Source organism: Schistosoma haematobium, chromosome 1 (genome assembly GCF_000699445.3).
Source record: "Schistosoma haematobium chromosome 1, whole genome shotgun sequence".
In the NCBI taxonomy this organism is placed as follows: domain Eukaryota; kingdom Metazoa; phylum Platyhelminthes; class Trematoda; order Strigeidida; family Schistosomatidae; genus Schistosoma; species Schistosoma haematobium.
In genome coordinates, this window is record NC_067196.1 from 9,642,011 (window position 1) to 9,669,081 (window position 27,071).

The 27,071-nt window shown below is 34.3% G+C and overlaps 1 protein-coding gene across 2 annotated transcripts; it reads right to left on the bottom strand.

The window, feature by feature from the left end:
- Positions 1 to 574: 574 nt before the first annotated feature.
- On the bottom strand, positions 575 to 27,071 carry MS3_00002050 (uncharacterized protein). Of its 2 annotated transcripts, XM_051209606.1 has the most exons (17): positions 26,622 to 27,071; positions 26,405 to 26,586; positions 26,296 to 26,371; positions 26,169 to 26,265; positions 25,131 to 25,387; positions 24,074 to 24,289; positions 23,857 to 24,024; positions 23,273 to 23,818; positions 22,934 to 23,030; positions 20,800 to 20,904; positions 12,352 to 12,517; positions 10,244 to 10,326; positions 8,118 to 8,225; positions 6,513 to 6,618; positions 4,249 to 4,465; positions 3,445 to 3,587; positions 575 to 1,448 (listed from the first exon to the last, which is right to left on the bottom strand). In XM_051209606.1, exons 1-7 carry the CDS (start codon positions 26,950 to 26,952, stop codon positions 24,014 to 24,016), a joined length of 1,170 nt encoding a protein of 389 aa, XP_051073088.1. In that variant the 5' UTR covers positions 26,953 to 27,071; the 3' UTR covers positions 575 to 1,448; positions 3,445 to 3,587; positions 4,249 to 4,465; positions 6,513 to 6,618; positions 8,118 to 8,225; positions 10,244 to 10,326; positions 12,352 to 12,517; positions 20,800 to 20,904; positions 22,934 to 23,030; positions 23,273 to 23,818; positions 23,857 to 24,013. The 2 variants fall into 2 exon arrangements, with proteins under 2 accessions (XP_051073088.1, XP_051073087.1); XM_051209605.1 differs by lacking the exons at positions 23,273 to 23,818; positions 23,857 to 24,024.

Below are 27,071 nucleotides of genomic sequence, written 5' to 3' on the forward strand. Positions count from 1 at the left end.
CTTCATGAATTAAATACATGCTGTGGACACAGACGCTTACAAAATGAGGTGTATACTTAATGCAACATGTTAAATGCAGCAGTGCTGGAATTAGTAGAGGCCTGAAGGACTCGAACTCCTATTACGTTGGCTTCCTCACCGAATAACTATTATGACAACGCATTGCATTCATGCTTATGGTTTCCACGTTTCCACAGATTGAAGTCCAATATTCATCTATCTCCTTGGAAAACATAAATGCTACTTATCTGCATTTTGATGAAGCTGCTGAGGGAAACAGCCTTAAAAAATTATTACTCTTACCTTCTTCTTTGGGAATCACTGGGTTTTTTTGGAAGCTTTACGATCAATTCTACAGCACACACGCTTAAAGCACGGTTTCCGATTCCGGTGGAACTAAGAATCACAAATGACGTGGATGCGCGCTGCTGAGTAGTCCCGCAATAGGACAAAACGGCCGTCCAGTGCCCCAGGTTTTTCCATTGTGGTCTAGCTTCAATTGACTCATGATCTCAACTGTTGAAAATTCCACCTACTCGAAATTTCTTACTGTATTACTGAGGGCTCCTCATGATGGAAACTATATTGAAAACAACATGAATTGGAAGTAGATAGCAATAGTGGGATTACTCAATCTTACTGTAATCACTATGTTTAGCATCATACAAATTATTGACTTTCATTTTCAGGTTTCTAATGGTGGTTTCGCTTACATCACCTCATGATTTTAACTGTGAAAATACTACAATCTCCACAAGTCCCCGTACTAATAAAAAATAATAATAACCAGTAAAATTCTTCTCTAAACTATCAATATTGTTGGACGACTGATTTGAGGAGAACAAAAGGAAAAGTGTGTAAAAACATTTTCCTTAGTGCTTGGGACAATGAGAATAGAAAATCTAAAGTATAGTCAGTAAATCATATTTATATTATGATTCCAAAGAAATCTAACCATACATCATTTAAGCATAATCTAACAAAACTATTACATCACAATTCTTCAAATATAAAACTAAATAAAATCTATATAAAGCAAAACTAAAATACAATTAGAAGAAAACTGTTTCCGTGAAATTATAAGGATCAATTTCAAAATTACTAGATAATATTAAAAAATAATTTACTATCTTATTCAAACAAAAAAGCAATTTTTTAAATTTCATTTAGCATGGATACAAAAATAATGAAAAAACTACTAAGCGAAATTCCATAGCTTTACAATAGTATACAACAAATTGATAACTTCAAGAAAGACAAGGAGTGAAAACTGATTTGACTAGATTTTACTCATGATCAATTGCTTTCGTTTACATGGGACTTTCTGATGACAAAGGCTTTTTCCCTCCAGAACTATGTGTCATAGCTAACACTGGTGACTCAGTTACCAGTGTGACCAAGTATGCCAAGCAATAAGTAATTGGTAGAACGGCAAAGAACATAACTATCTGGAAGGAGAGAGATTAAAACAGTCAGTTGTATTTGTACTAAACCGTATAAACATATAAATATTCATGTTTGCATTGATGGTTTGAATTGTTGTGTCTTTTTGGTATGGCACGCTAGTTATCACGTAATCTAGTCGCCAATCAAAATACGACTCATTTGCTCTTATACTGTACTAAACCAATCACGTCCGACCGGTCTGATCATCCTAGCGTCCTATTGGTCCGTTGCACGCCTACCCCGTCCAGCTGATTCCAGAATGCCAACAACAGCCTGCACTATGCGAATCATTTATTTCAGACATACTGGGTTTATATACCAAACAAACAGACCGCAACGCAACATAAAATAAGAAATAACATTCATACACAATAAAGCCAAATAGTGGCTTTGAACGTGGGAGACGATAATCAACAATCTGAACATAGCTTAAGAACAATAAATCATACAATACTAATCTATGGGTCAAAACGAAGCTTAGAATAAGGAGAATATAGATATGGACTATCTAACTACTGAATAGTTCTACCATAAGAATATACAGATAATATGAGTTCATTAACAGGTCTCAGAAGTTACTCGTAATGTAATCTTCGCTAGGATATAACATGAATGTATATGTATGCATCCATATATTTCCAGGTTGTTTGCATTGTCACATTGCAATCGAAACAACAAAATATTGTTCCACACCTATTTTCTGTTTATCTACCTTATTACAACAGTCTCCGAAGTTTGAAAACTGTTTGAACATTTGTGGATGAAAAACAAGAAATTAGTTAATACATTTAATGATATAATCGTGAGATTTGATTGAAAATTCAGTGAATAAAAACGTAAGTCGACATGCTTGAACATAGAGTAATCACTCTATACTCTATCGTTATTCACTACCGAAATATATTAAATGAGAACAGATCATGATTCAGTTGGATAATTTCGGTTTGATCATCAAAATCTACTCCGAATATTCAACGAAACTCAGTGTTTGTAGAACCACAACAGTGAAATCGACTGATTATGATTTAAGAGAAATTCACTAACATGTTCAAATGCCTACTTGGCATTCAAATACTATAAAACGTGTTCCACATAATGATGGAAGATTATTGAGAACACACAGTCTCAACATTAATTAGTTCCTAAACTACCACTTTGAATATGCATTTACGAAGGTAGATAGATGTCAAGTATCATGTCATATAACAATGTTGTCATAATAATTCGACAGGAAATACAGGAGAAAATATTACACTTTATTCGACCAACACCACATGTAAATTGAGTGTGAACTATAAAAACACAGGCTTTTCTGGTGCAATTTGTTCCACTCGAAAGTACTTTGTGAAGTGATTCATTTAAGAAATAAATGCAAATATGTGATCGATCGGTGATTTACAAAGATCGACAGTGACCAACATCCACCGTTTACACCAATTCACCTTAAGTCAAACAAAACAATAAGAACTTCGTTTGTTGACTTTAACAGTTCACAGTTCGATTCTTAGTAAATTGTTATGACAAACATCTCTTCCAATATATTCAATTCCCCATAATTAATTGGACCGCAAACTTCAGAGGGTGGAAATGTTACGAGTTGTGATTTATTTTATAGAACATAAGAGATCAGTAATGTCTGTTTGACAAATTAACTGCAGAATCAATTCCGTCAGACTAACCATGAGAATTGCCATAAAAATATCAAATATGTGGGTTGTTAACTTAAATGTGTGTAATGACTATCAATGCAAGATGCTGGTCATTAGAAGGTGATGCTGAGTATCACGATAAAAGGTTCTGATCAATTTCCTGCAGTATCTCAAATAAATCTCTGCTTCAAAACTAAACTATTCAAGATAACATTAAATTGTTACAGTTCAAAACTCAAGCTAGTCAGTTGTTATAAAGATGTATCAGTAACCAGACTGAATTATAGAATACTTGATAAATCCTGTTCACAACATTCAATTACGTTTTATAACTCAGAACAGGACTCACCAAATGCAGGTCATCCAGCAGTATTGGGTTCTGACTTCCTAAAGCGATGAATAGAACCACTATCGGATGTACAAGATAAGCTGTATATGTCAACCGTGAAGGAACACGGAATACAGACAATGTGAGAATCCAGCGAATTGGACCTGTGTAAGCATGGAATGGTAGAAAAAGGAATTTAGATTCGTCCAAACTAATGTGACACAGTATATTTGTCATGAAGTCAAACTTTATGAAATATGAGAGTAATATCGGATTATTTCATCTGGTTCATATAGTCTCACGTTTTCTGCTCACTGAAAGAGTACATGTAAAAGTACATCACAAAAACAGTAGATGTAAAATACTAACCACACCAAATACTTTACTAAAGCATGTCCAATTAACATAGAATAATTCAGAAAAGTTCATCTTACTGTCCTTTACGTTCTTCAATAACAAACATCTATGCTCTTCAGCACAGCTCTTCTAGACGTTTGCAACAAGTCTTGACATTGAAACATCCAGTGAAGGCTTACAATCAGACCTACCGATTCGTCTCTTACTGATTTCATGATACTCAATGATTAGAGCACACCTAATTTGAAATATAAATTCAATCACATCAATGTTATTTATCACGATTTCTTACAAATTAGGTCATCAGTGTGCTAACAATGTAAACTGTCGGACCAGAACACCAGGTATTCTCAACCAGATGTGGACATCTTAGTGAAGCTTTATCTAAACATTCTATGTTTTAGAACACTGAGTTGAGAAACGATGAGTAATATAGAATCATATGGTATAATTCACACTCTGACTTACCACCACAACCAAGAGCACACATCGATACAACGATTGCAATACCGAGAATAAAAATAGGTCGATGGAATGCTGTATAAGTTGCAGCTCCAAACGTTGTGAATGGTCCGACCTTTCCACTTAGTAGTCCATACAATCCGTAGACAGTAGATACACAGAATATGGATGACAGGCATACACTAATCACACCAATCAAAACCTTCGTTTTTGTATTCACATTCTAAAAATAGAATGAAATATCGTTAAGATAGACAATCAAGTCGGTATATACTAGGCAATTTTTGTTTGTTTGATCTATGTAAGAATACCAATAAGTCTATATTGATAAACGTTAAAATGTCTACTGAAACGAGATGGGAAGTATTCGTACAGCGATATGTTTTTGTAAACGTACAAAGAATCTAATAAAAATGACGTTAGTCTTTATAAGTTAAAGACTCTTAACCTATTGAAACCTAATATTTCAACTCTGAGTGGCCATTCGTTATGACAGCTTAGTGGTCTACAGGTTGTGTATTCATGCCTGAGGCCGAAGGTCTCGGCTTCAAATCTCTTTTGTCAGTAATATCCACAGTTTACTATGTATATACAAACAAAAGTATGAGTTCTTATATGATTGATTATCAATGTAGTGATGCATAAATAATGCAATGGTATTCATTTTCAAACTGAAACTTTTTTATTAGTGAGCATATAAATTAATTAATAGCTGAAAACCCATAGTCTTTTGTTAATTTATATAGATTGTAGTAAATAATGAAAACATAGTAAACATAATAAACTTCCTTTCAATTTCTGCTTCAACACAATAGTCTAATGTCATATATGTTATTAACTACAAGTTATTGAATGAGATCAGGTAATAGAATATTATCATCTTCAACATTACAGATAATCAACCAATATCCTTTCAAAACCGATACATTCATTTATATGTTAGATTATAAAAAATGTATATTGATTATTTTTGTTATAACACTTGTGTTTTACTTCATCTAATGTTATAATGGCTGGGTTTCCACGTTTACACATGTATGCACATATGGGACGTTAATTTACTTTAGACGAATATCGACACTAGATCCCCTCCCAGTGTCTATTCTACAGGACGTCAACACAACTCAAATCAACAACAAGTGATTAGCCTGACCACAACGTAAATATATTTCCACACCAAAACCTGACACAATCCAACAACAATGAACAATCAATAATAAGTGAGTAATAATAATAATAAGGATAGGGGAATAAATAACTCATCTGACACCAGTCAGACAATCTACATGTCTGACTATGCAAACAACCAATCATTATCATTCTCGTCCACATATCAATTTTCAATTTTAGTGTTGATTTGTTGAGCCAGTAAATTTTCCACAGGATTCAATAGACAAATTGATTGTAATAAGAAAGACCTAATATACTGGATATCAACTTAGTGTTCTGAAGATTAATGATTGGCAAACAACCAAAAGACCCGAAATTCGAACTATGAACGAATATTTGATGAACACAGATGAAAAGTTTAATAGTAGTTGAAGTCAGTCTGTGATATACATTTAAGTGTATACTTAATCTGTAAATACCTATGAAAAATTTACACAGAGCAAATAACCTAAAATGAAAGAGAACCTAAATCGTACAGCAATTAAACTCAATGATAAATTCCAATGACTGGTCAAGTCTAAAACTTCCTGAATTGCTACATATTTCATGTGTAAGGTATTTTAATCACTCATCGTTGATTCGCAGAACTACATTTCATCAGTCTCTATAATGATATCCGTTCATCTCAAATCGAAATCTACCTAATGACTATAGTTGTAAGCATTGTAATATTTCGGGACAGTGTTTAGCAATAAATATCAATAGTGAAATGCATATAAATCTAACTAACGAAATCCAAGTAGAATGAAATAAATATCCTTAAATACGGTGTTAACCACACACCACAACTACTAAACATTTTGCTCAAGACTTGAAGTTGTGTAATCCATAACATCTATTGATCTTTCCCGTTAAGTAATGTATTTATAACTCAGTCAAAATGAAGATAAATCAAGCAGATTGAGCAATTAACAAACTTATAATTAATAGACTGTTTGAGATAGTTTCAGTTAAAAGAGTGATAGTGATATATCCCTGTAAAACACAACACTCCTTCCGATAAAGGTTAATTTAAATAAACTAACACACATTAAATGATTGACAGAAGTTGTAAACACAAATGGTTGAATCCATCAATCTCATTTAGTTTAAGAACTTACATTCAAAATATTGATGTGTTTTTCTAGGAACCAGCCGCATAAAAGGCCAATAGCATATGTACTCCAACGTGTATACGGTTTTACGTAAATAGTTGTGAATGATGAGCTAGATAAAACAATCAGAAGCAGATATCATAGACTAAACAAAAAAGTTGACTTATGTTATCTCAAGACTTTTTTTATCAATATTACTTCAATATTCAAAATGACCTTATTTGAGTGCAGTTTAATAAGCCAGAATTTTCTAGTTTTGATATATTCTAGCTACTTCACTCGAAGAAAAGTATTCATGATTATTTGAGAGATGACAACATCTACATCTGCAACCGAATGAGCATACAGGATTCGTTCACCAACTTCGAAATAAACAATGATGTTACTTAATTTTCTCAACAGTAGCCCCTTCAGTATTCAATGTAACTACATCACAACCGGTAGCTTATGTCAATTGATTTTAATCTATATTCTTTAGAGCTACCTTGTTTTACAACTTTACGAACTATCAAATACAACCTGACATCTCCCACTGGTCTACTACTAAAAAACTCCACACATCTACATTACTTTTATAAATCACATACTAGTTGGATTGAATACGATGTAACTACAAAATCGGTTGTTCATCAAATTCACGTATTCTCCAATCGTTTTGAGTATTACCAATCGCAGAAATGCTTTTGTGTTGTGACAGTACGACAGACATCTGATACTGATAACTTTTAACAAAATCAAAACTACTTCCTACTCCCAGTAATGTCTCCTTAATGATCTAAGTTGTGAACTGACTCATCACTGAAAACCAACCAACTTCATGATTGTCTAGTCTCTGCTGCTTATCGAATTCTATTGAGTAGGTTGCCAAGTACCGACTCATCGTTGGAGATACGCTTTGATCAAGAGTGATAACTTCCATGAAAGTTTCAGATACACGAGAGTCCAACTGATTGATCGAACTACCTAACGTCGTACAATGTCTTCTCTACTGCACGTTTCGTTTTTACAACGAAGCATTGGATTCACTTGATTTCATCAAGCGATGGCTGGGTAGTTTAGGCGACCGCAATTCCGACACAAAATCCTACGTTCGTGTCCTGCCACTCGTATTTCGGTTTGCACGCCCATGCAATGGTACTAGCTCACACGTCTGAAACGTATCTTATAACTAATTATTTGATGAACAAGTTAACCTATCTGTTTTTATTTTATCAATATGTTCAGGTTCGCCCCAAATTTCAGAGAATTAAAGAATTGTAGCAGATATTTTTCAAATCGTTTCCAGTTCAATAGTTTTCGAATTATTTTTGCAAGTGACTGAAATAAGTCGTAGACTCAAACATTTGATTAGAGTTACTGCCAAGATCGTGATCAGTGCTCTATCCAGCTGAAATCAATTTACTTTCCATCTACGATCGATAGTTGTGATGCTATCAGTATTTGAAAGTGATTATTTGATATTGTCATCTATTAGTCAGTATAATGAAGCTTACTCAATAAAATCGTACAGATATTTTTGTAGAATAGTGATTTTCAATTTGTACACGTTTATACAAACTTAGTGGTATCCCGAGTAGTTGAGTATGTGATTTATAACATTCAACAACTTACAGTGATAGCGCACCAGGTAAATAATCATTCGAATAAGATATACCAAATGTGGACGCGATACTAGAAATTACAAGTCCAAAACCAAACAGTACACCGATGGTTTCATTCCTAAACATTATTCAGGGCAAGCCATATATGTAAAAATACGACAATATAGTATATGAAACAAAAAGGCTAGTCATAATTAATGCGTGAAATTTGGTAAAAACTGCATCCAATAAGAACTGCAGATTAGACAGAAACTTGAAACTTAATTCCAAAAATTACGTTTAATTTCTACACGTAATGGGGCTTCTTAATAATTTGATTCACTTTACCACGTTTGTTTCCAGAATCTCAAACGCATAAATAATCTGACTTCAATCTATTCAAGAATATAAACATTAGATTTTATTTGTCCAGTATGACTTTCCACGAAGTTTTGAAGATTTTAAAGCGTTTAGAATATAAATTAATTTGACAACTAGCTTGATTTTCTCTAGACATTTAGACAGCTAAGAATAAGCTAGAATAATAAACTTATAACTAGAAAACATCTTGAATAAGCACCTAGTCTACAAAAACATTGACTGAATTCAACTCATCTGTGCAGAAAATATTTTTGTAGCACAACTGAATGTTCAGGAATCAACTGGAATATAAAAGTTTAAGTATAAATTTCAGAAAACTGAAATTCAAGTCTTAGACAGCGTAACCACATCAACAACAAACAAGTAAATTATATTGTAACCAACAATTATTTGTTAGAGAGACAGAGATTTTCCAATTCCCTGTATAAGTCTGCTGATTAGAACCCTCAATTATTTTAAACAGTGAATTATGATCATTGTCAAACAATCAATCGCATGGAACTCGTCCCCATACATCAACTTCCTTGACTATGAGAAAGCACTTGACAGAGTGAACAGGAGAACCTTATGGAAACTTCCTCAATACTATGCTGTACCTGAAAAAATTATCGACATCATCTGGAATTCATATGACGGGCTACAGTGCAAAGTCGTGCATGGAGGACAGCTGACAGATGCATTTCAAGTGAGGACCGGTGTCAGAAAAGGCTGGATGCAACTAAAAGCATTGAACATCTCAGATGATAGCTCTGCTATTGCATACATCAACAAATGTGGGCGGAGATAGCCAGTGTAGCAGCAGCCTCTGCAGCAGTAGGCCTGAACATACACAAAGGAAAACGCGGAATCCTCATATACAACACGAAGCACATCAATCCAATCATAATTGATGGCGAAGCTTTGGAAGAGGTAGAAGCTTTAAAGCACCTGGACGATATCACTGATAAACAAGTAGGATCTGATACAGATGTAAAGGCAAGGATTAGCAAAGCAAGGATCGCATCACTACAAGTAAGAAAATTTATGAATCTCAAAAAACTGTCAAACGACATCGAAGTCTGAATCTTCAATACGAATATCACGATAGCTCAATTTTTCGGAGCAGAAACTTCAACAACTACTACAATTATCATCAAAACAGTACAATTATTCATAAACAATTGTCTACGTAAGATACTCAAGGTCCGTTGGCCGGATATCATCAGCAACAACCTACTCTAAAAGGGAATAAATCAGCTTTCAGATGAAGACGAAATTACCAAAAGATGAGGAAGTGGATAAGACACAATTTTCGGAAATCATCAAACTTCATCACGAGACTAGCGCTAACTTAGAATTCTGAAGGCAAAAGGAAAAGAGTAAGACCAAAGCACACACTGTGTCGACAATCAAGAGAATAAATAGCAACTGTAAACAACTGTGAGACTTTGCTCAGAACAGAATTCGGTGTAGAATCAATTTGGGCGACCTATGCTACTACAAAAGAGATAACAGGCTTCACAACAACAACAACAATTCATTTCTCCACAGTGGTATCTGATTTAACTCACTACGCAGTTTTGGACATATTTGTCGACAGGAACATAGTATTAATGAATATTTACTCTCAAGGAATTTGGTGTTTCAACCGAAAATAACTCGCCTTTTATCAAAATATTTTCAATTCAAATCAATGTTAATAAATATTAAGTAACACCTTCCTTCATACAAGTTCACTCATTATAATTTATACAACAATATCAGAGTTATTCAATTAAACTGTCACAGCTTTCTTACCATGCTACTAAACATAAGAAAATTGGAGATAACACAATTGAAAATTGAATTTCATTTGACAAATACCATGACCATCCCATGCACTGAAAAATGAAGAATTTTCACGAAAATAAATCACGAGGTAAGCATGTAAGCGTGAAAGATATCGAATAGAGCATTCAGACTTTCAATGGTGGTCTGGCTCAAACCAACTCATCAATTCAACTATTAAAATACTTTAACTTGTGTATTTAATGTCTAGGAAGAAATGACTTTTTCACATTTCCAACTATTATATGAATAACTATGTACAGAAGTAGTGCATTTTAACAATAAACAACAAACAATCAATTGGCATCATTACCAAAAGTTGACTTGACCGTTTCAAATACACTGAACATTCTGTGGATTCCCAATAAAATGTACTGTTTATAACATCACGATGAGTGCAAACACCAAATATTCTGATGTTTTGTGACTCGGTGTAAGTCACTTCTTCTCACAATAAATAACTAAACAAAGTGCTTCAATCTCCACTATTCCTCCATACTATGTTAAATTAACCCGATTAGTTTAAAAAGTAAAACACAATACATTGCTAGTAATTTCGGCCAAACATAGATCTATAGAATAATAGAATAGATGGCGTCATAAACTCATTCGAGATGTCAAATATCAAGAGAAGGTCGCGTTTTGATCAACGGGTTAGAGAAGGGTGGTAGAGTGGAAATAATTAAACAGTCAGAAATATAGGTGACAATTGTACACTAAGTAGATATAAAGAAAAATGAATAGGAAGAAAAAAGGCCTTACTATCCATCTGACTTGGACTATCTATCCGAGTTACAATGTCTAACTTCATGTACATCTTACATAATTATTACACTAATTCAACTTTATCCTTTCATATTACGAATGTCACATTCTAACTAAACAAACATCACAAAAAATGTACTAACATGTGGAGTTATAGAAATCATCTTAACCGGGTCGACATTACGTTGACTTGGTCAGACATGTTTTTGGTTGATTGATTGTAATGTATAGTTTTGCCTAATTCTCTTTTACTATTTAAACTCCTCGGGTTAATTTAACGTAGTATAGAAGAATAGTGAAGATTGGAGCACTTTGTTTAGTTATTTATTGTGAGAAGTGACTTACACTGAGTCACAAAACATCAGAATATTTGGTGTTCGCACTCATTGCGATTATTATATTTTATTACAAATATTATATAGTCGGTATCCATTTGAAGTACCATTTCTTTCAGTTCCTGTGAAGATTCATTTTCTAAAATTTAGCAGTTCCGTGACCCTTTTATGATATACCATAACCAATTTTCATATTATAATCAGAGTTATTCAATAATATCATAAGCTTGGATTCACTAAATTTTGTAGTTGTGCTTCGAACCAGTCACTGATAATCGTTTTCACTTCATCCAGTCATGGAAATACATAGCGTTTATTATGAGACGTTTTCACTGATTCCCAGTTAAGTTTATAGTGTCGAAGAAGATGATGTCTGTAGCAATGATAAAGCACTAAAATCAAACAGATTCATACATCTTTTATCCAAGAAGAGTGAATAATGCACTTTCAATCTACGGAGATTTCAGACACTCGGAGAAATAATTTCAACGTTGATTCCATTGAACATTCACCACCTACAAGGTCGCTTCCTAATACAGGTTCGTTTATTTAAGAAACATCATTTAGTTTTAGTTGTAAGAGTGTTTTGTCTCTACACGACAAAGTCCACATATAATTCAGAGTGAATATTATGGACAAACACTGTAGAAACATCATTCAACTATTTTCGTTTTTGCCGTCTCCTTGTTTGTTATAATTTTCCATTCTATGTATGAAGAATAAACTAAATGTAAGCGAATTATTTCTACCCAGCTTTGATTTGCAGAATATCAAGCGAGATTACCAAAACAGGTTTATGATGATGATTGGTGTAGCAGAACTGAAAGTAATGAAGTACGATAAATTTGTCGTATTCTGCACTTAATATCCTCCTTGATTTAGTTCTGTTTAATGTTCATCTATAATGAACTTTGAAAGAATCATGTTACAATGATAAATGAAACAGAGGTTTCATAGAACAGCTTGTCAGTCACTTACTATTTCATCCGCATAGAAAAAATTATTTAAATATGTTATCCACCAATGATCACGACAAAATTTTATATCCATCAAATTGGGAGTTTGAGGATACATTGGACCGACATAAGCATGATTAAATAATCCAGTATACAGTATCAAGACTAAAAGATAAGCTGGAGTTAAACTGAAATTTAAAAGAATACAAGATATTTGTTATACTAATAATAATTATTGTAGAGATTTTACTTCAAACGAAACATACTACTTTCTCAGAGGCTTTAAATTAAAGGAATTGCAAAATAGTTTTCGATAAAAATGAAACAAGCTTAACTTTAATAAAATCGATTATCTCATCCAACCCTTCAGTTGAAAATTCACCAGAATATAAACGCTATGTTTATGTCTCGAAACAAGACTAATTTGTCCTGTTTGTTGCTGCAAAATACTGATAAATGTTGTTGATTGTAGAGGTGAAGAGTCTGCCTTTGTCAATGTAATTAAGAAAACGAAACTCTACAGGTACACTGATTTATTCTACATTAACTAGTTAAACGAAGTCCAGGAACAAAGTTATAATAATAGTCATAATTATAATGATCATTATAAAAACAGTAATGATGGTAAATTACATGTCGTCTTAAATGAATGGTCAATTAATAATTTTGAATGAATTGAACTAGTAGTTAATCAGTAGTTTGAATTGTCTATAGAATTCGCAAAATTAACAAATTAGTTAAATTGACCATGAAATATTATTCATCATCGAATCATGTATTTGTTTCATTCGTAACACTAGTAACCAGTTAATAACGACAGTACAAAAATATAATGCAGCTAAACCAAAAGAAGAGATCAATAGCCAGAATAAGTAAGTTACATGTTAATGAATCAAACATATGAATAACAGATAAATAATATATTTGTAATATCCTAACGATTAGATTTTCTGACGTTTCGTGACTCAGTGTAAGTCACTTCTTCAGAGAATAAATAACCAAATCGAAATTAATCCAAGTTTATCCAACTCACTGGGATATTACAAATATATTATTTATTTATAACAATCTACCTAATGCTCAATTTATTCGAAATTATCAGGTTAAACTTTGGTAATGATACCTACAAGTGAATAATAGGTTGAAAATTATTAAAATAAACTGACACAATACATTGATAGTCTAAAAAATATAATCTAGCTATCAAGCTACTTCAAACGGATGTGATTCAGGGTAAACACATCATTCTTTAAGTTTTAATCGGTCCGTCTGAAGAGGTTTTCTTCTTCAAATAAATGAACAGTGATTAGACTAAATTATTTAATAAAGTTTCATCAGACAGTTTTTTTAGTAATAATTAACAGACAAACTTGATTCTATTTCTAAAAGTTAGACAACCAACCGGAAATAAACAAAATCTAAGAAAATACTGAATGTGGAAATTATCTAGAGTAAAAGGATGATATAAATATTGTTATAAGTAGTCAATTGACTACGATATCTAAATAAAAGTATAAATAATTGAGACAACTAATTTCTCATAGCAAATAATTGACACGCATTCTACTGCATAACCTCGCCTGGAGACCCTCCAGGGGCTACTGCCGGTCCAAAACCCGGATAAAGGAGGAGGGTTGGGCATGAGGTTAGCTACCCCATCCCGTAGAAATCTAACTCGCTAAAAAACGCTAATCAGAAAAAAACATTCAAACCATTTAAAATCTGCCCTGGGAGTCAGAAGATCTTCATTTAGAAGAGCCATGACGCCTCATGTTGAAAGCCGAATTCCTTCGGAAGTTACGAGGCCGATGCACCTTCTGACAACCAAAGCGACCATTTATTTAGGTACATGGAATGTTCGTACAATGTGGGACACCGGGAGAGCCTTCCAAATTGCTGCAGAAATGAGGAGATACAAAGTGGAGGTGCTTGGGATCAGTGAAACAGGTTGGACGCAAGTAGAACAACAACGACTAGCTTCAGGGGAGCTTCTGTTATACTCCGGACATGAAGAAGAAAATACCCCACATACACAGATAGTTGCATTGATGTCATACAAACAAGCACAAAATACACTGATAGGATGGGAATCTCATCAAAGCCTCCTTCAAAACAAAGAAAGAGGGTATTACAATGAATGTCAATCAATGCTATTCGCCTACTAACGACTACAATGAAGACGTCAAAGATCAATTGTACAATAGGCTGCAGTCAATCGTCGGGAAGTGCCCAACAAAGAACTTGAACATTCTGATGGGAGGCCTAGATGCCAAGGTTGGAATGGATAACACCGGATATGAAGACATCATGGGACGACACGGACTGAGAGAAATGAACGAAAATGGTGAGAGATTTGCAAACCTATGTGCCTTCAACAAACTGGTCATAGACGGCACTATATTCCCACATAAACGCATTCACAATACCACATGGACTTCACCGGATCACACTACGCAAAACCAAATCGACCATATCTGGATTAACAAAACGTTCAGGAGGACGATGGAAGACGTGAGAACCAAGAGAGGAGCTGATATAGCATCAGATCATCACTTGCTGGTCGTCAAAATGAAATTGAAACTCAAGAAGCACTGGATAATGGGGCGGACAATATCATAAAAGTTCAATACGGCCTTTCTTCGGGATACTGACAAACTCAACGGATTCAAGATAGTCCTCAGCAATAAGTTCCAGGCCTTTCATGATCTACTCAATGAAGAGGGAACTACTATGGAGAGCAACTGGAAAGGGATCATAGAGGGAACCACTTCAACATGCCATGAGGTTCTGGGCCACAAAAAGCAACATCACAAGGAATGGTTCACTGTTGATACACTGGATAAGATTCAAGAAAGGATGGACAATAAGGTAGCAATCAATACCGGCCGAACAAGAGCAGAAAAAGCCAAGGCAAAAGCTAAATACACAGAATTAAACAAACAAATGAAGAGGAGTATCAGAACTGACAAACGTAAATATGTAGAGGATTTAGCAATGACGGTGGAAAAGGTTGCAAGAGAAGGAAACATAAGGCAAATGTATAACACAGCAAAAAAACTCGCTGGAAATTATTGTAAACCAGAATGACCGGTGAAAAGCAAGGAGGGCAAGATAATCACCAATATTAAAGAACAACGAAACAGGTGGGTAGAACACTTCAAAGAACTCTTGAATCGACAAGCTGCACTAAACCCACTCAACATCGAAGCAGCACCCACGAACCTCCTAATCAATGTTGGCCCACCAACAATTGACGAGATCAGCATGGCCATCGGACAAATCAAGAGAGGCAAAGCAGCACGACAAGACAACATTCCAGCAGAAGCACTGAAAGCAGATGTAGCGGCAACTGCAAATATACTCCACATTCTCGTCAGCAAGATTTGGGATGAAGAATAAGAACCAACAGACTGGAAAGAAGGACTTCTGGTCAAAATACAAAAGAAAAGCGATCTCAGCAAGTGTGAAAACTACAGGGGCATCACTCTTTTCTCAATACCAGGAAAAGCCTTCAACAGGGTATTGTTAAACAGAATGAAGGACTTCGTAAACGCCCAACTTCGAAATCAACAGGCTGGATTCCGTAAGGATAGATCGTGTACGAACCAAATCGCAACTCTATGGATTATTGTGGGACAATTAAATGAATAGAATTTATCACTCTATACCAACTTCATTGACTACGAGGAAGCATTTGGTAGCGTGGACGGAAAAACACTATGAAGGCTTCTTCGACACTACGGTGTGCCTCAGAAGATAGTCAATATCATACAGAATTCTTATGATGGATCCAACTGCGAAATCGTGCATGGAGGACAACTGACAGACTCGTTCGAAGTAAAGACCGGTGTCAGGCAAGGTTGCTTACTTTCACCCTTTCTCTCTCTCCTGGTGATCGACTGGATAATGAAGATGTCAAAATCTGGGGGAAGTACGGGATATAGTGGAAGATCTAGACTTCGTAGATGATCTGACTCTTCTATAGCACATGCAACAACAAATTCAGGAGAGGACGAACAGTGAAGCAACAGCCTCATCAACAGTAGGTCTCAATATACACAAAGGGAAAAGCAAGATTCTCCGACACAACACAGAATGCACCAATCCAATCACAATTGACGGAGAAGATTTGGAAGATGTAAAAACCTTTACATATTTGGGCAGCAACATTGATGAACATGTGGATCTGAGCGGATGCGAAAGCGCGGATCGGTAAAGCAAGAGCAGCATATTTACAACTGAGGAACATCTGGAACTCAAAACAACTGTCAACCAACACCAAGGTCAGGATTTTCAATAGAAATGTCAAAACAGTTCAACTGTATGGGGTGGAAACTTGGAGAACTACGAAAGCCATCATCCACAAGATACAAGTGTTTATTAACAGTTGTCTACGCAAAATACTTCCGATCCGTTGGCCAGACACTATCAGCAACAACTTACTGTGAGAGAGAACAAACAAAATCTCAGCGGAGGAAGAAATCAGGAAGAAGCTCTGGAGGTGGATAGGACACACATTGAGGAAATCACCCAACTGTGTCACAAAACAAGCCCCCACATGGAATCCTCAATGGTAGAGGAGGAGAGGAAGACCAAAGAACACATTACTTCGAGAAATGGAGACAGACATGAGAAAAATGAACAGCAACTGAATCGAACTAGAAAGGAAGGCCTAGGACAGAGTGGGTTGGAGGATGCTGATCGGCGGCCTATGCTCCATTGGGAGTAACAGGCGTGCGTAGTTCTACTGTATATCAATAAAATGGTTGAAATATTTGGATTCATGAGTCCATTTAAGCTAGACCACCATTTTAAAGCTGTAAGCACTGGATGGCAGTTTTTTCCTAGTATGGGACTCCTTAAAAATTAACACCGTTGGTTGCCTGCTCAGTGGTCTTGAGGTTAAGCGTCCGTGCGTTAGACCGGAGGTTCTCAGTTCAAGTCCTGCGTTCGGGATCGCGGGTGCCCGTTGCTAAGTAATCCCATGATTGGACGGAACGGTTGACCCGTGCTGCTAGATTTTCAATGTTGATCTAGCTTAGATCGACTCATGAGTTCAACTATTAAAATTATTACAATCACAAATCTACATTCTGAAAATGGTTGAGGTCACACTACTAGGTATTAGTAAGTAATATGATGTAGCACACAAAAAGAGGCAAGTGAGAAAATAATAAAAAGAGTAAAACGGATGTAGCTGGTTTAAATCGGTGTTCCGTGAAACAGCTCACTATATTTCGTTTCTGATAATCCTTAATTTCAGCCTATTTATGAGAAACAAATATTGGCTTAACATATTATGTGTTTTCATCAGCACAATTTTATAATTAATAATAAAAATAATAATAATAATAATAATAATAATAATAATAATAATAATAACAATAATAATAATAATAATAATAATAATAATAATAATAATAATAATAATAATAATATATATATATATATATATATATATATATAAGCATCAGCGAATATCTGTGACATCGTCAAGACTAATATACAACACACAACATTCCGGGAGAAGTTATATCAACTGCGAATGGAAGCTAAGAACAGTATGCAACAATGTAAGAAATTATCATCTGAATTAACTTCTAGATGTCTATCTGCTAAAGCAAACGACGTTCGCCATAATTCAATTAAAAAACCAGAATTAATTGATAGATGACTGTAACGTCATTTGGAAATTTTACAAGTACAGAATATTATCAATAAAGATAATAACAATAATTATGATAAACATTCAGATTTCTATTCTAATTCTAATTATCATATCACATGAAAATTATTCAACGTTGAAATCTCATGTGATTTGATACATGATCCCATTAAAATACATGTACTGTTTAAACTATTTGATTGATGAAATATGCAAAGGCTATATATTATCAAAATGATTTATTCTCATACTTTTATCCAGAAGTTTTTATAAAATACCTAAAGCATTAAAAAGTAGTCGATTCACAGTTTATTCTTTGGTACCTTTCATTACGAACTAAATTTAGTTGTATTTAAAATTGTCGAATCACTCTATAGATAGATATTCAGATGATCACTAGTCGTAAACTACTTACACTTACACTTCAAACAGGACTTTTTCTTGCAACTTCAAATATTGAAAAAAACAGATCTCTGTTTTACAATATTATGAAGTTACATACATTATCTATGTATGTTGACCAACCAATCCTATGAACAGTGTAATAGAATCCAAGACGATTATAGTACAGATAGACACCTATTATTCGGGGATTATTAAAAGATCAGTAGTTATTCAAATGTCCTAGATGTCGATCACTATTCACAAAGTTATGATAAAGCTAAGATTCTCAGGATGTTTATAATGCAGTAATGTTATTGATAGAAATAAAGATAACGCAACAAAAACCGAGCAAAAGAGTAAACCTTCACTGCACGAATTGAGTCGCTGAAATGAAGTTCTTGAGGAGCAACATCTCCAGTCCTCAGTTGAATAAAAAGTTAACTTTCAACCTCAATAACGCATCAAACTGAAACCCGTTGACTTCAAGTAACTGCAAAACCTACCAATAATCCCAGATAAATCGCAAACGCATGACACAAACACCCTAACTATTCACCTGAATTTTCACTGTTCATAATTCGTTATTGCTAATGAATGCCACAATTTCAAATGATGGATTGAACCCTGACAGTTGTTGCTTATCAAACATTTATATCAAGTTTGGTTCGCTAAAACTAGCAGTCTGAAAACTGTCAGTCATTCACCATTCTTTCCTGTGTCCCTGGTCCGAACCGATTTGTCTCAAAATATATCCATCACTCTTTGGATTCTGACTGATCAGTTAAGAAATTGGAAGAATTCGCAGTTCTACTCTGAATCCTGTCTGCTTGCCATTTGCTTCAGAAAACTAGATATTGAGAACAGAGACGTGAGCTTATTTCAATCTATGGTTACATGTTCCTGTCACGGATATGAATGACTAAAGCCATATACAAATATACATACTAATGCAGATAAAAGATTATCTCGTAGACATTCATTTCAAATCAAGAGCTTCTCCTCTCAAATTACAATTGAGATTTCATTCTAGGCACAGATATCAATGACCAAGATTGCATTACGTTTCTGTGATTCCAAGTGTGATCGATGTTTTTAGACTTCCATGAAATACAAATTATTGAAGTTAACCACAATACCTACATTATTCAATGTCACACAAAATACAATCAGCTACATGTACAAATTATTATTATCCAACTCCAATCCAACCATACATGTTACATTTGGTGCTTAAACTAATCTTCTCTAAGCAGGATAACTTTTCAATACACCCATGATCAATAACCACACTCAGCGGATTAGAACACGTTGTTGATAGGATTAATTAGCTTTAAGGTTAATTGTGCAAAACGTTTTTCAATACACAAGTGATGGAATGATTTATTTCACCTCAAAACATCTACGTGAACAAATCATTAATGCTTGTTTCAATTCTGTCGCAGTTAACTATCATCCATTTTAATTATCAATACCATTTCATAAACCTATAATATCAAACAGTAACAAATAGACTATCCAGTCAAGCCAACAGAACACTTTTGAAACAAGTTTGGAAACTTTCGTTGAAAAACGTCCACATAAAACAGAGTAGCATCATAGGAAATCATGAACTACACATCTTGTCTACTGAACGCAAAGATTTGTTCATTAGTATTCTCACCTCCCACAGGGTTCATCCACACCAACTTGCAAACTTATTTTTTTTATAATTATGAAGAATATGAGTGAAATACACTTCGATCTTTAGGTTTTCATGCAACACTTTCTACAATACCTTAGGTTATATGTGAAAAGATGATAAGCACTCTAAAGAATACATGTGCATGAAATGACACGGAACATCTGTAGAGTGTAGACAATCATAAATGAAACTTGCCAAAACTTCATTGCAAAACTATAGTGAGTCTTGGGCAATCTATAACTAAACAAAACGTTAGTTTGCTCAATACAACACATTCATTTCTCAATAACATTTTACCCATTTAGTTTTATTGTTCTGGGAAAGATTCTTTAAAATTCATCAAACTCATTATTCCTAACAAAAATTTAGTTAAAACATGACAATCTATGGTCGTTCTCTTTATATTTGCAACCAATCTATTCATTCAAATGTTGATCACTTATGGGCTAATTAACAGGCTTAACCGGATTAAAACAAATGGATCTACGCATAAGTTCCGTACAAATCACATGACATATTGGTTTCGAACAATAGTGGTTTGCGTGAACATATTTTACCAACAGTTCGTCAGTCAGAAATGTACTCAATCCAGTTCGCGTAAAATCAAGTCAACAACTTCCATTGTTTATACAGAATTAATGAAAAACAAAATCACTGATGCTTATCATTCCAGTGAACTACACTGAATGTCTGTAGAAATAGTCGATTGGTGAATGACCATCAATTTGGATTACACTTACCGTAAAATACGATGAAATACGAAACTCCACCAAAATTTTATCCAATGTTTCCAACTGGGAATTCGTCGAAGTTTTGGAATGGTGAGATAGGTAGATAATAAACTTCTAAATATAAGGTAAAATATATCGACATAGGACTATGTTATGCACAGGAACAAATCGTAAACAAGACTAAAATTGTTTGTTTTAAACTGTGATAAGATAAAAGCGCGTGAAAAATCTCAAAGCTACTATCGAGTAGGCAACCATGGAAGAGATGGACAAAAATTTCACACCCTTATTTCAAGAGTTTTATAGCCAGTTTTTACTATAATAATGGTGTAAGCAACAATTTTACTTTCAATTTATTTACCGCTGAATATATGCGCTTTGCAAACACAAAGATATTGCTAGTTTAATATCTCACTAAAGTGTACTCTTAATCTCATTTAAGCAGTATCAAGTAAAGTCTTTACTACAAAATGCAGTTTGAAAAATGAAGGATTATTCTTCAGTAATGCAATCAATGGGATCATTAACTGTAGTTGTAATTTTCTAGAAAGAAATATGAAGTAAAATTTTTCTTGTGTCAATAACTTTTATACATTCTGTAGATACCAATTACGGATTATACGCTCATATGCTCAAAAAATATGTGTAATCCAGTTGCCAGATGCAGTTAAATATCATCAGATAATCACCATACATCTTTAGATTTTAGCGTTCCAGTACACATCAGGATGAAAACTTTCATTTGATCCAAACAGGCCAAACGATTGTAAGTATTCATAATTTAATGAATAAACTTATGAGGGTTTAATTCAAAGGTGAATACAAAACCGTAAGCCTAAAAACGTTTTCTTAGAAACAATTAAGATTTAAAATAACTCATTATCTCATATTCTACTGGCAGAAAACCATTTAATGTGAAACTGGTATCAGATGTATGTGGTAATTGAATGGGAAAAGATCTTGTAACTGAGTGAGACAGCAGAAACGATTGAAAGAGCGGAATGTAGATTAAAATCCGACTGTTACTGGGTATTTATTTTAATTTCATCTGGTGATTTGATTTAAACTTATATTGAATATCATAATAACACATAGATTCACCAAATCATATGCTTTCTAGTTAGACGGAGAACTGGAGAGTAGTTTGGTTATGATAATGAAGTCAATTTAAAGGTCAAAAGTGTTCATACTCACTATGATCAACACCCGTGTTTGATTACATCCTAAAAATGGCAAATCGCAATTACATTTTTGTAAATACTACTTATTTAGGCGTTAGACTAATTTCGACTAGTGATGGAGATAGCATACTAAAATGTTGCGTATTTGTAATCTCTTCTCCAAGTCAGTGAGCATTTTTTGTATTCATGGAATTCTTTTAGAATGACTCATCGCCAGGTAGTTTGCTCTATTCACTTTGTAACCATTCTTTTCTCATCAGTATGAAAGTGTTTTTCAAATTGTACTTGGACGGTGGAGAACATATAAGATTAACTTTATCCTTGATGGTCCATAAAGATGCAATATACTTGGGAAGATAAATGACAATTTCGGCTGTTGTTAAAACGTATGATATGGCTCACCTCAATGAAAACATTTGGATTGCACAATTGGAGTTAGGCGATATTTACTATAACTAGTTACAGTACAAAACACCATTAAGGAAGGAAAATTTCTCTCAATTGTGAATGATCTAGAATCGCTTTGGCATCGTGATTAAATAATATGCTCTTCAATTTCAAATACACGTAACTACACTTGGATCCAAAATGTCAGGGGAAATAACTTATTTTCCTCAAGATTCGACTCCTTTCCGTCATGGCGAACCTAGTGCGTGGCGGAGTATCATAATCGAAACAATCTACTGCTCAGTATATGTAGCTATAAGTAGGCATGTCAGAGATTCACTGTCCTTTTAAAGGAAGACAGTATGCATAAAATCTTTAAAGTCAGCTTTTACTTAGTCTCAATACTGCTGGACAAAATAAAAAATTAAGATAAGCCGGTAAATATCAGTTATTAATGCTTACAATGACAGTGTGAGTAATTAGGTGAAGAAAATTTTATTATTGTAATTATCGTTATTAAAACAAAGACAACATTTCTGTCAAACATGAATAGAAAACGGATTATGTAGACGTACGACATGAAGAAGAATGTATCCACAGCTAGAGTTGCACTAATTATTACTTGATAGGTCCATTTTGGCTGATGAATTTGTGAGAAAAGTAGCAGGTTATCTGAAAGAGATCGTTCAGGAAACTCAAAATGTGTAGGAAAAAATCAAGGTGTAGTGAAATCAATGCACAAAGATATTACATTACTCTAAAGTCGAATAGACCTATAAATACCTTTTAAAGATATTAATATGAAAATATGAACTGGCATATTATCTTATTGTATTTTGAAGTACAAACTCCATATAGTAAATGAGCTAAAACTGTCTATAGGTGTTTCTGTACCACTAAACATATATACTTACCTACTTACGCCTGCTACCCCTCGTACAGCAGCATAAACTGCTCACCACCATTCTTCATCCAATCTTGTCCTGGACAATCATTTTCAGATTCTATTCATCCTTTCCATTTATGCTTCCAACTTTCGAATCAATGTGTTCTTCATCCTTTCCGTTTCCCTTCAAGATTGCAAGTTAGCACTTGTTTAGTGATGCAGTTTGATGATTTCCTCAATACATGTCCTGTCCAATTTCAACGTCTTTTCTTAATTCCCTCCTCATCTGAAACTTGGTTTATTCTCTTTCTTAGTAAGCTGTTGCTGATGGTATCCGGTCAACAAACGTTGAGTATCTTGTGTTACTAAATTTTTATAAATACTTGTACATTTTTGACGATGGCTGTAGTAACTCCCCACGTTTCAGCTCTGTACAGCAGAACTGTCTTGACGTTCATATTGAAGATTCTGACTTTGATATTGGTTGACAGTACCACTAAACATAATCTTCACGAAATTATTCATCGTGTCACGTCGCAGCAGACATATACCCCTGTGCTTACAAGGGTTTATTCTAAGAGAAACTGAATCAGTCCATGTTATGTTACTTACGTAAATCAAATAAATGTAGACGTAGACTTCAAGTGAAAACATTCCTTAAACCAAATGGACTCAAAAGAAAATGTTTTATGCGTAAATTTGTTTTAAATGTCTAAATGACATTAGTTGGCAGTTAGAAGTCATATATGATTAGTTGATTAACAGACAGTTAAGAAAGATCTATAAATAGTGGTAGAATTTCATCCTCGCAGTAAAACTGCTAACTTACTCGCAACAAACATGCTGAATGCTATACAATGTCCATAAATTATCCAATTCATGGTTAAAAATCGGATCCCATCCAAGCACAATAAGGGATGACTGCAGTGCTGACCTGACTTATTTGGAACTTGATTTGGCTTGGAGTGCCAAAGATGCCACGTGTTATAAGGAACGGAATAATTCGCAATGTATTTAATACATGGATTTGTATTTGACAAAATATCTTTTGAGTAATGAATAAAGACAAAAAGGTTGGTAAAATGTCGCTGCTTAAATAAATAAAACTCGTAATAAAGTAGTTAGGGTGCAATCAAACAAGATATCATGTAATATCTGTTACAACGACAGGGATAAAACGGATTTAATAGTTGAAAAACGTTTTTGTAAGATCACTGAAGTGTCATAAACAGTAATCACAAACGATAATTATTTCATAAACTAAACACATATACTTTGTTTGTCTAGTACAAAAATGACTTGGAAAATAGGGTCTTATGAGAACTCATGGTTTAGAAGTAAATAAACCTCAATACCGAAGTAACAATTTTTTTAATATAAATATATTAACTTATTCTCCAAGGTACGAACATAACCTGGAGACTTTTACTGTATTTGCTGAGTGACTAAACACTATGGTCGACCACATTAGAAGCGAACTATAAACCAACTAAGATAGGCCCTTGTTCTTGTCAAAACACGTTAAAATGACACAATCATGGGTAAACGATAATTTACGGTCTCGAGAGATAGACTTGTATCACTCGGTTACAAACTCCAAACCTAACTTTCCGGATTACGAAATGTCTATTTTAGCTTTTAAAAAAAGTGTCCGCCACTTGAATTAGTCTACTCTTCGCATACTGACAAACTTTGCACACTAAGTAGAATAATGAAAGATATATTACACTATAGCCATATAATTGTGCGGCAGAAATTTCGCTCGCCTACTCCAAATTGGTCAATTAGAAAGACGTTTGATAAGAAGTATATTTATTTATCGGTGGAAAATGACTGGAAAACTCAGTACTACAAATAATATCTTAAAAAGTGGCGAATTCTCTTACTTGCTCGATGTTCAAAATATGATAGCTTATCTGTGCTAAGATGGGCAGATGTAGTCTGTCCAATTGTGTTTTCTTCCTCAGTGGTCCCTCCACAATTAACGATAGCTTCACTGGTAGTAGATGCTTCTGTTGGCATACTGACATTTATCAGTCTGTCGTACGAAAATTCACAAATACGATAATTTAATCTACACCACAGGACTAAATCCACAACTGTTCCACTTATCAGAAGAAAGATCATAACAACTAGCAAAGACCTAAAGAGAATAGAAAGACAATTAATTTGTTTGCCACAAAATGTTAAAATCTAACTTAAGCCCTAAATAAATGGGTTAGATATACACTAAACAAAACAAACAGTAAACACAAATGTTAGATTTGACATCATCAAATACTGTCAGCCGACAGGGTGGCAAACAATAAACTTCGACTTCAATAAATCGACAATGTCATAGATTTTTTTTTGTCTTACGCAACTATGCAGAACTGAAGTGACTGACTGTGAAATCATCAATAAACACGGACATTTTCTCATGAAAAATAAAAGTGATGAGTTTCTCCTTATATAGGTGTGATATTTGTATGCAGCGATGATTCTTTTGCACAGTGTTCAGCATTTAATGTGAGATCGCAAAACAATACTTTAAGTTGTGCTAACCGAATTCTATCTGACATAAATTGAAAAATTCTGATAATTCTTAGTTAGCGTATTGATTCAAATATTTCCGAATATCAATGTAAGTTTTCATTTGAATATAACTCGAGAACTCTATAAAAGTCTAATAACAGAATTCAAAATGTCGAAGTGGGATATTTTGAACAACAAGTATTTATGGACAATAACTAGTAAAAAGCACCATCAGTAAAATATTAACGGTGATAGTTCTTCAAAAAATGCACGGAAATAATGAGAAACTTATTTGGTCAGATAAATCAGTGATAAGTGAAAAGTGGTCAAAACAATCAACCAAGAGGAGTCAGTGTTGGTGTTTGTTGCATATTGCTGGTTGAAATAAGAAATACAGTTTAATAACTCACATTGCTACCCAAAACCAACCGTCTTTAGGTAGTTCTCCAAAATCTGCATGACAGAAGCTTGTGGACTTATCTATGGATAAATTTACCTTGGAAAGCACTATACAATCATGATTAAAAATTGACAAACCCATATCTAGTAGCCAAATCAAGTCATCCTTCGTACAAGAATGAGGAATGCACACTCCATAATTCAGTTCGAATGACTGATATAAGAAAATATAACGAGAAAAACATACCACTTTTTCAGGAAGATCTTCCGCTGAAGGAAGTTTCACATATGCAGAGCAATACTTTCCTTGAACATGCTGTGATAAACCGTAGCTGAAATCTGTGATATTTCGACACAATTCCATGCTTCCCACCCAGTTGATACCACCACCAGATACACCAGGAACAATCTTGCCTGCAGCATCCAACCCTTCGGAGGAAATAAAATCAAACACATATGCCTACATTTCACTGCCTCCTTGTCTGATCGAATGATTCCATAAACAATCGAGGTCACATCGACGACGCATGCAGAGTTGTTATACAATGGATTACCACTTAACCTCTTCTGATCTAAGTACCTAAGCATCTCGTACACTGAAACCCGAGAATATTCAGCTAGAGCATCAAATGGTTTTAGGAGTTTCGGATCAAACGGATGAAGGAGAACAAGCATAGAATTATCATAAGAATAGAGGGGTAGACTTTTGGTGGATACATGATTGGGTAAAAATGATCCTAAGGTAGTGAAATACAAGAAGAACCACCTCATAACGTGAGAAATGTCAAGTTCCATTTTCTAGTCTATATTGTCTCACGTAGTCTTGTGTCCGAAACCGAGAACTGACCGGAAAATGTCTGAAATGAGTAACAGATAATTTTGATCGAATTAGTAGAATGTAAACAAGGTGTAGT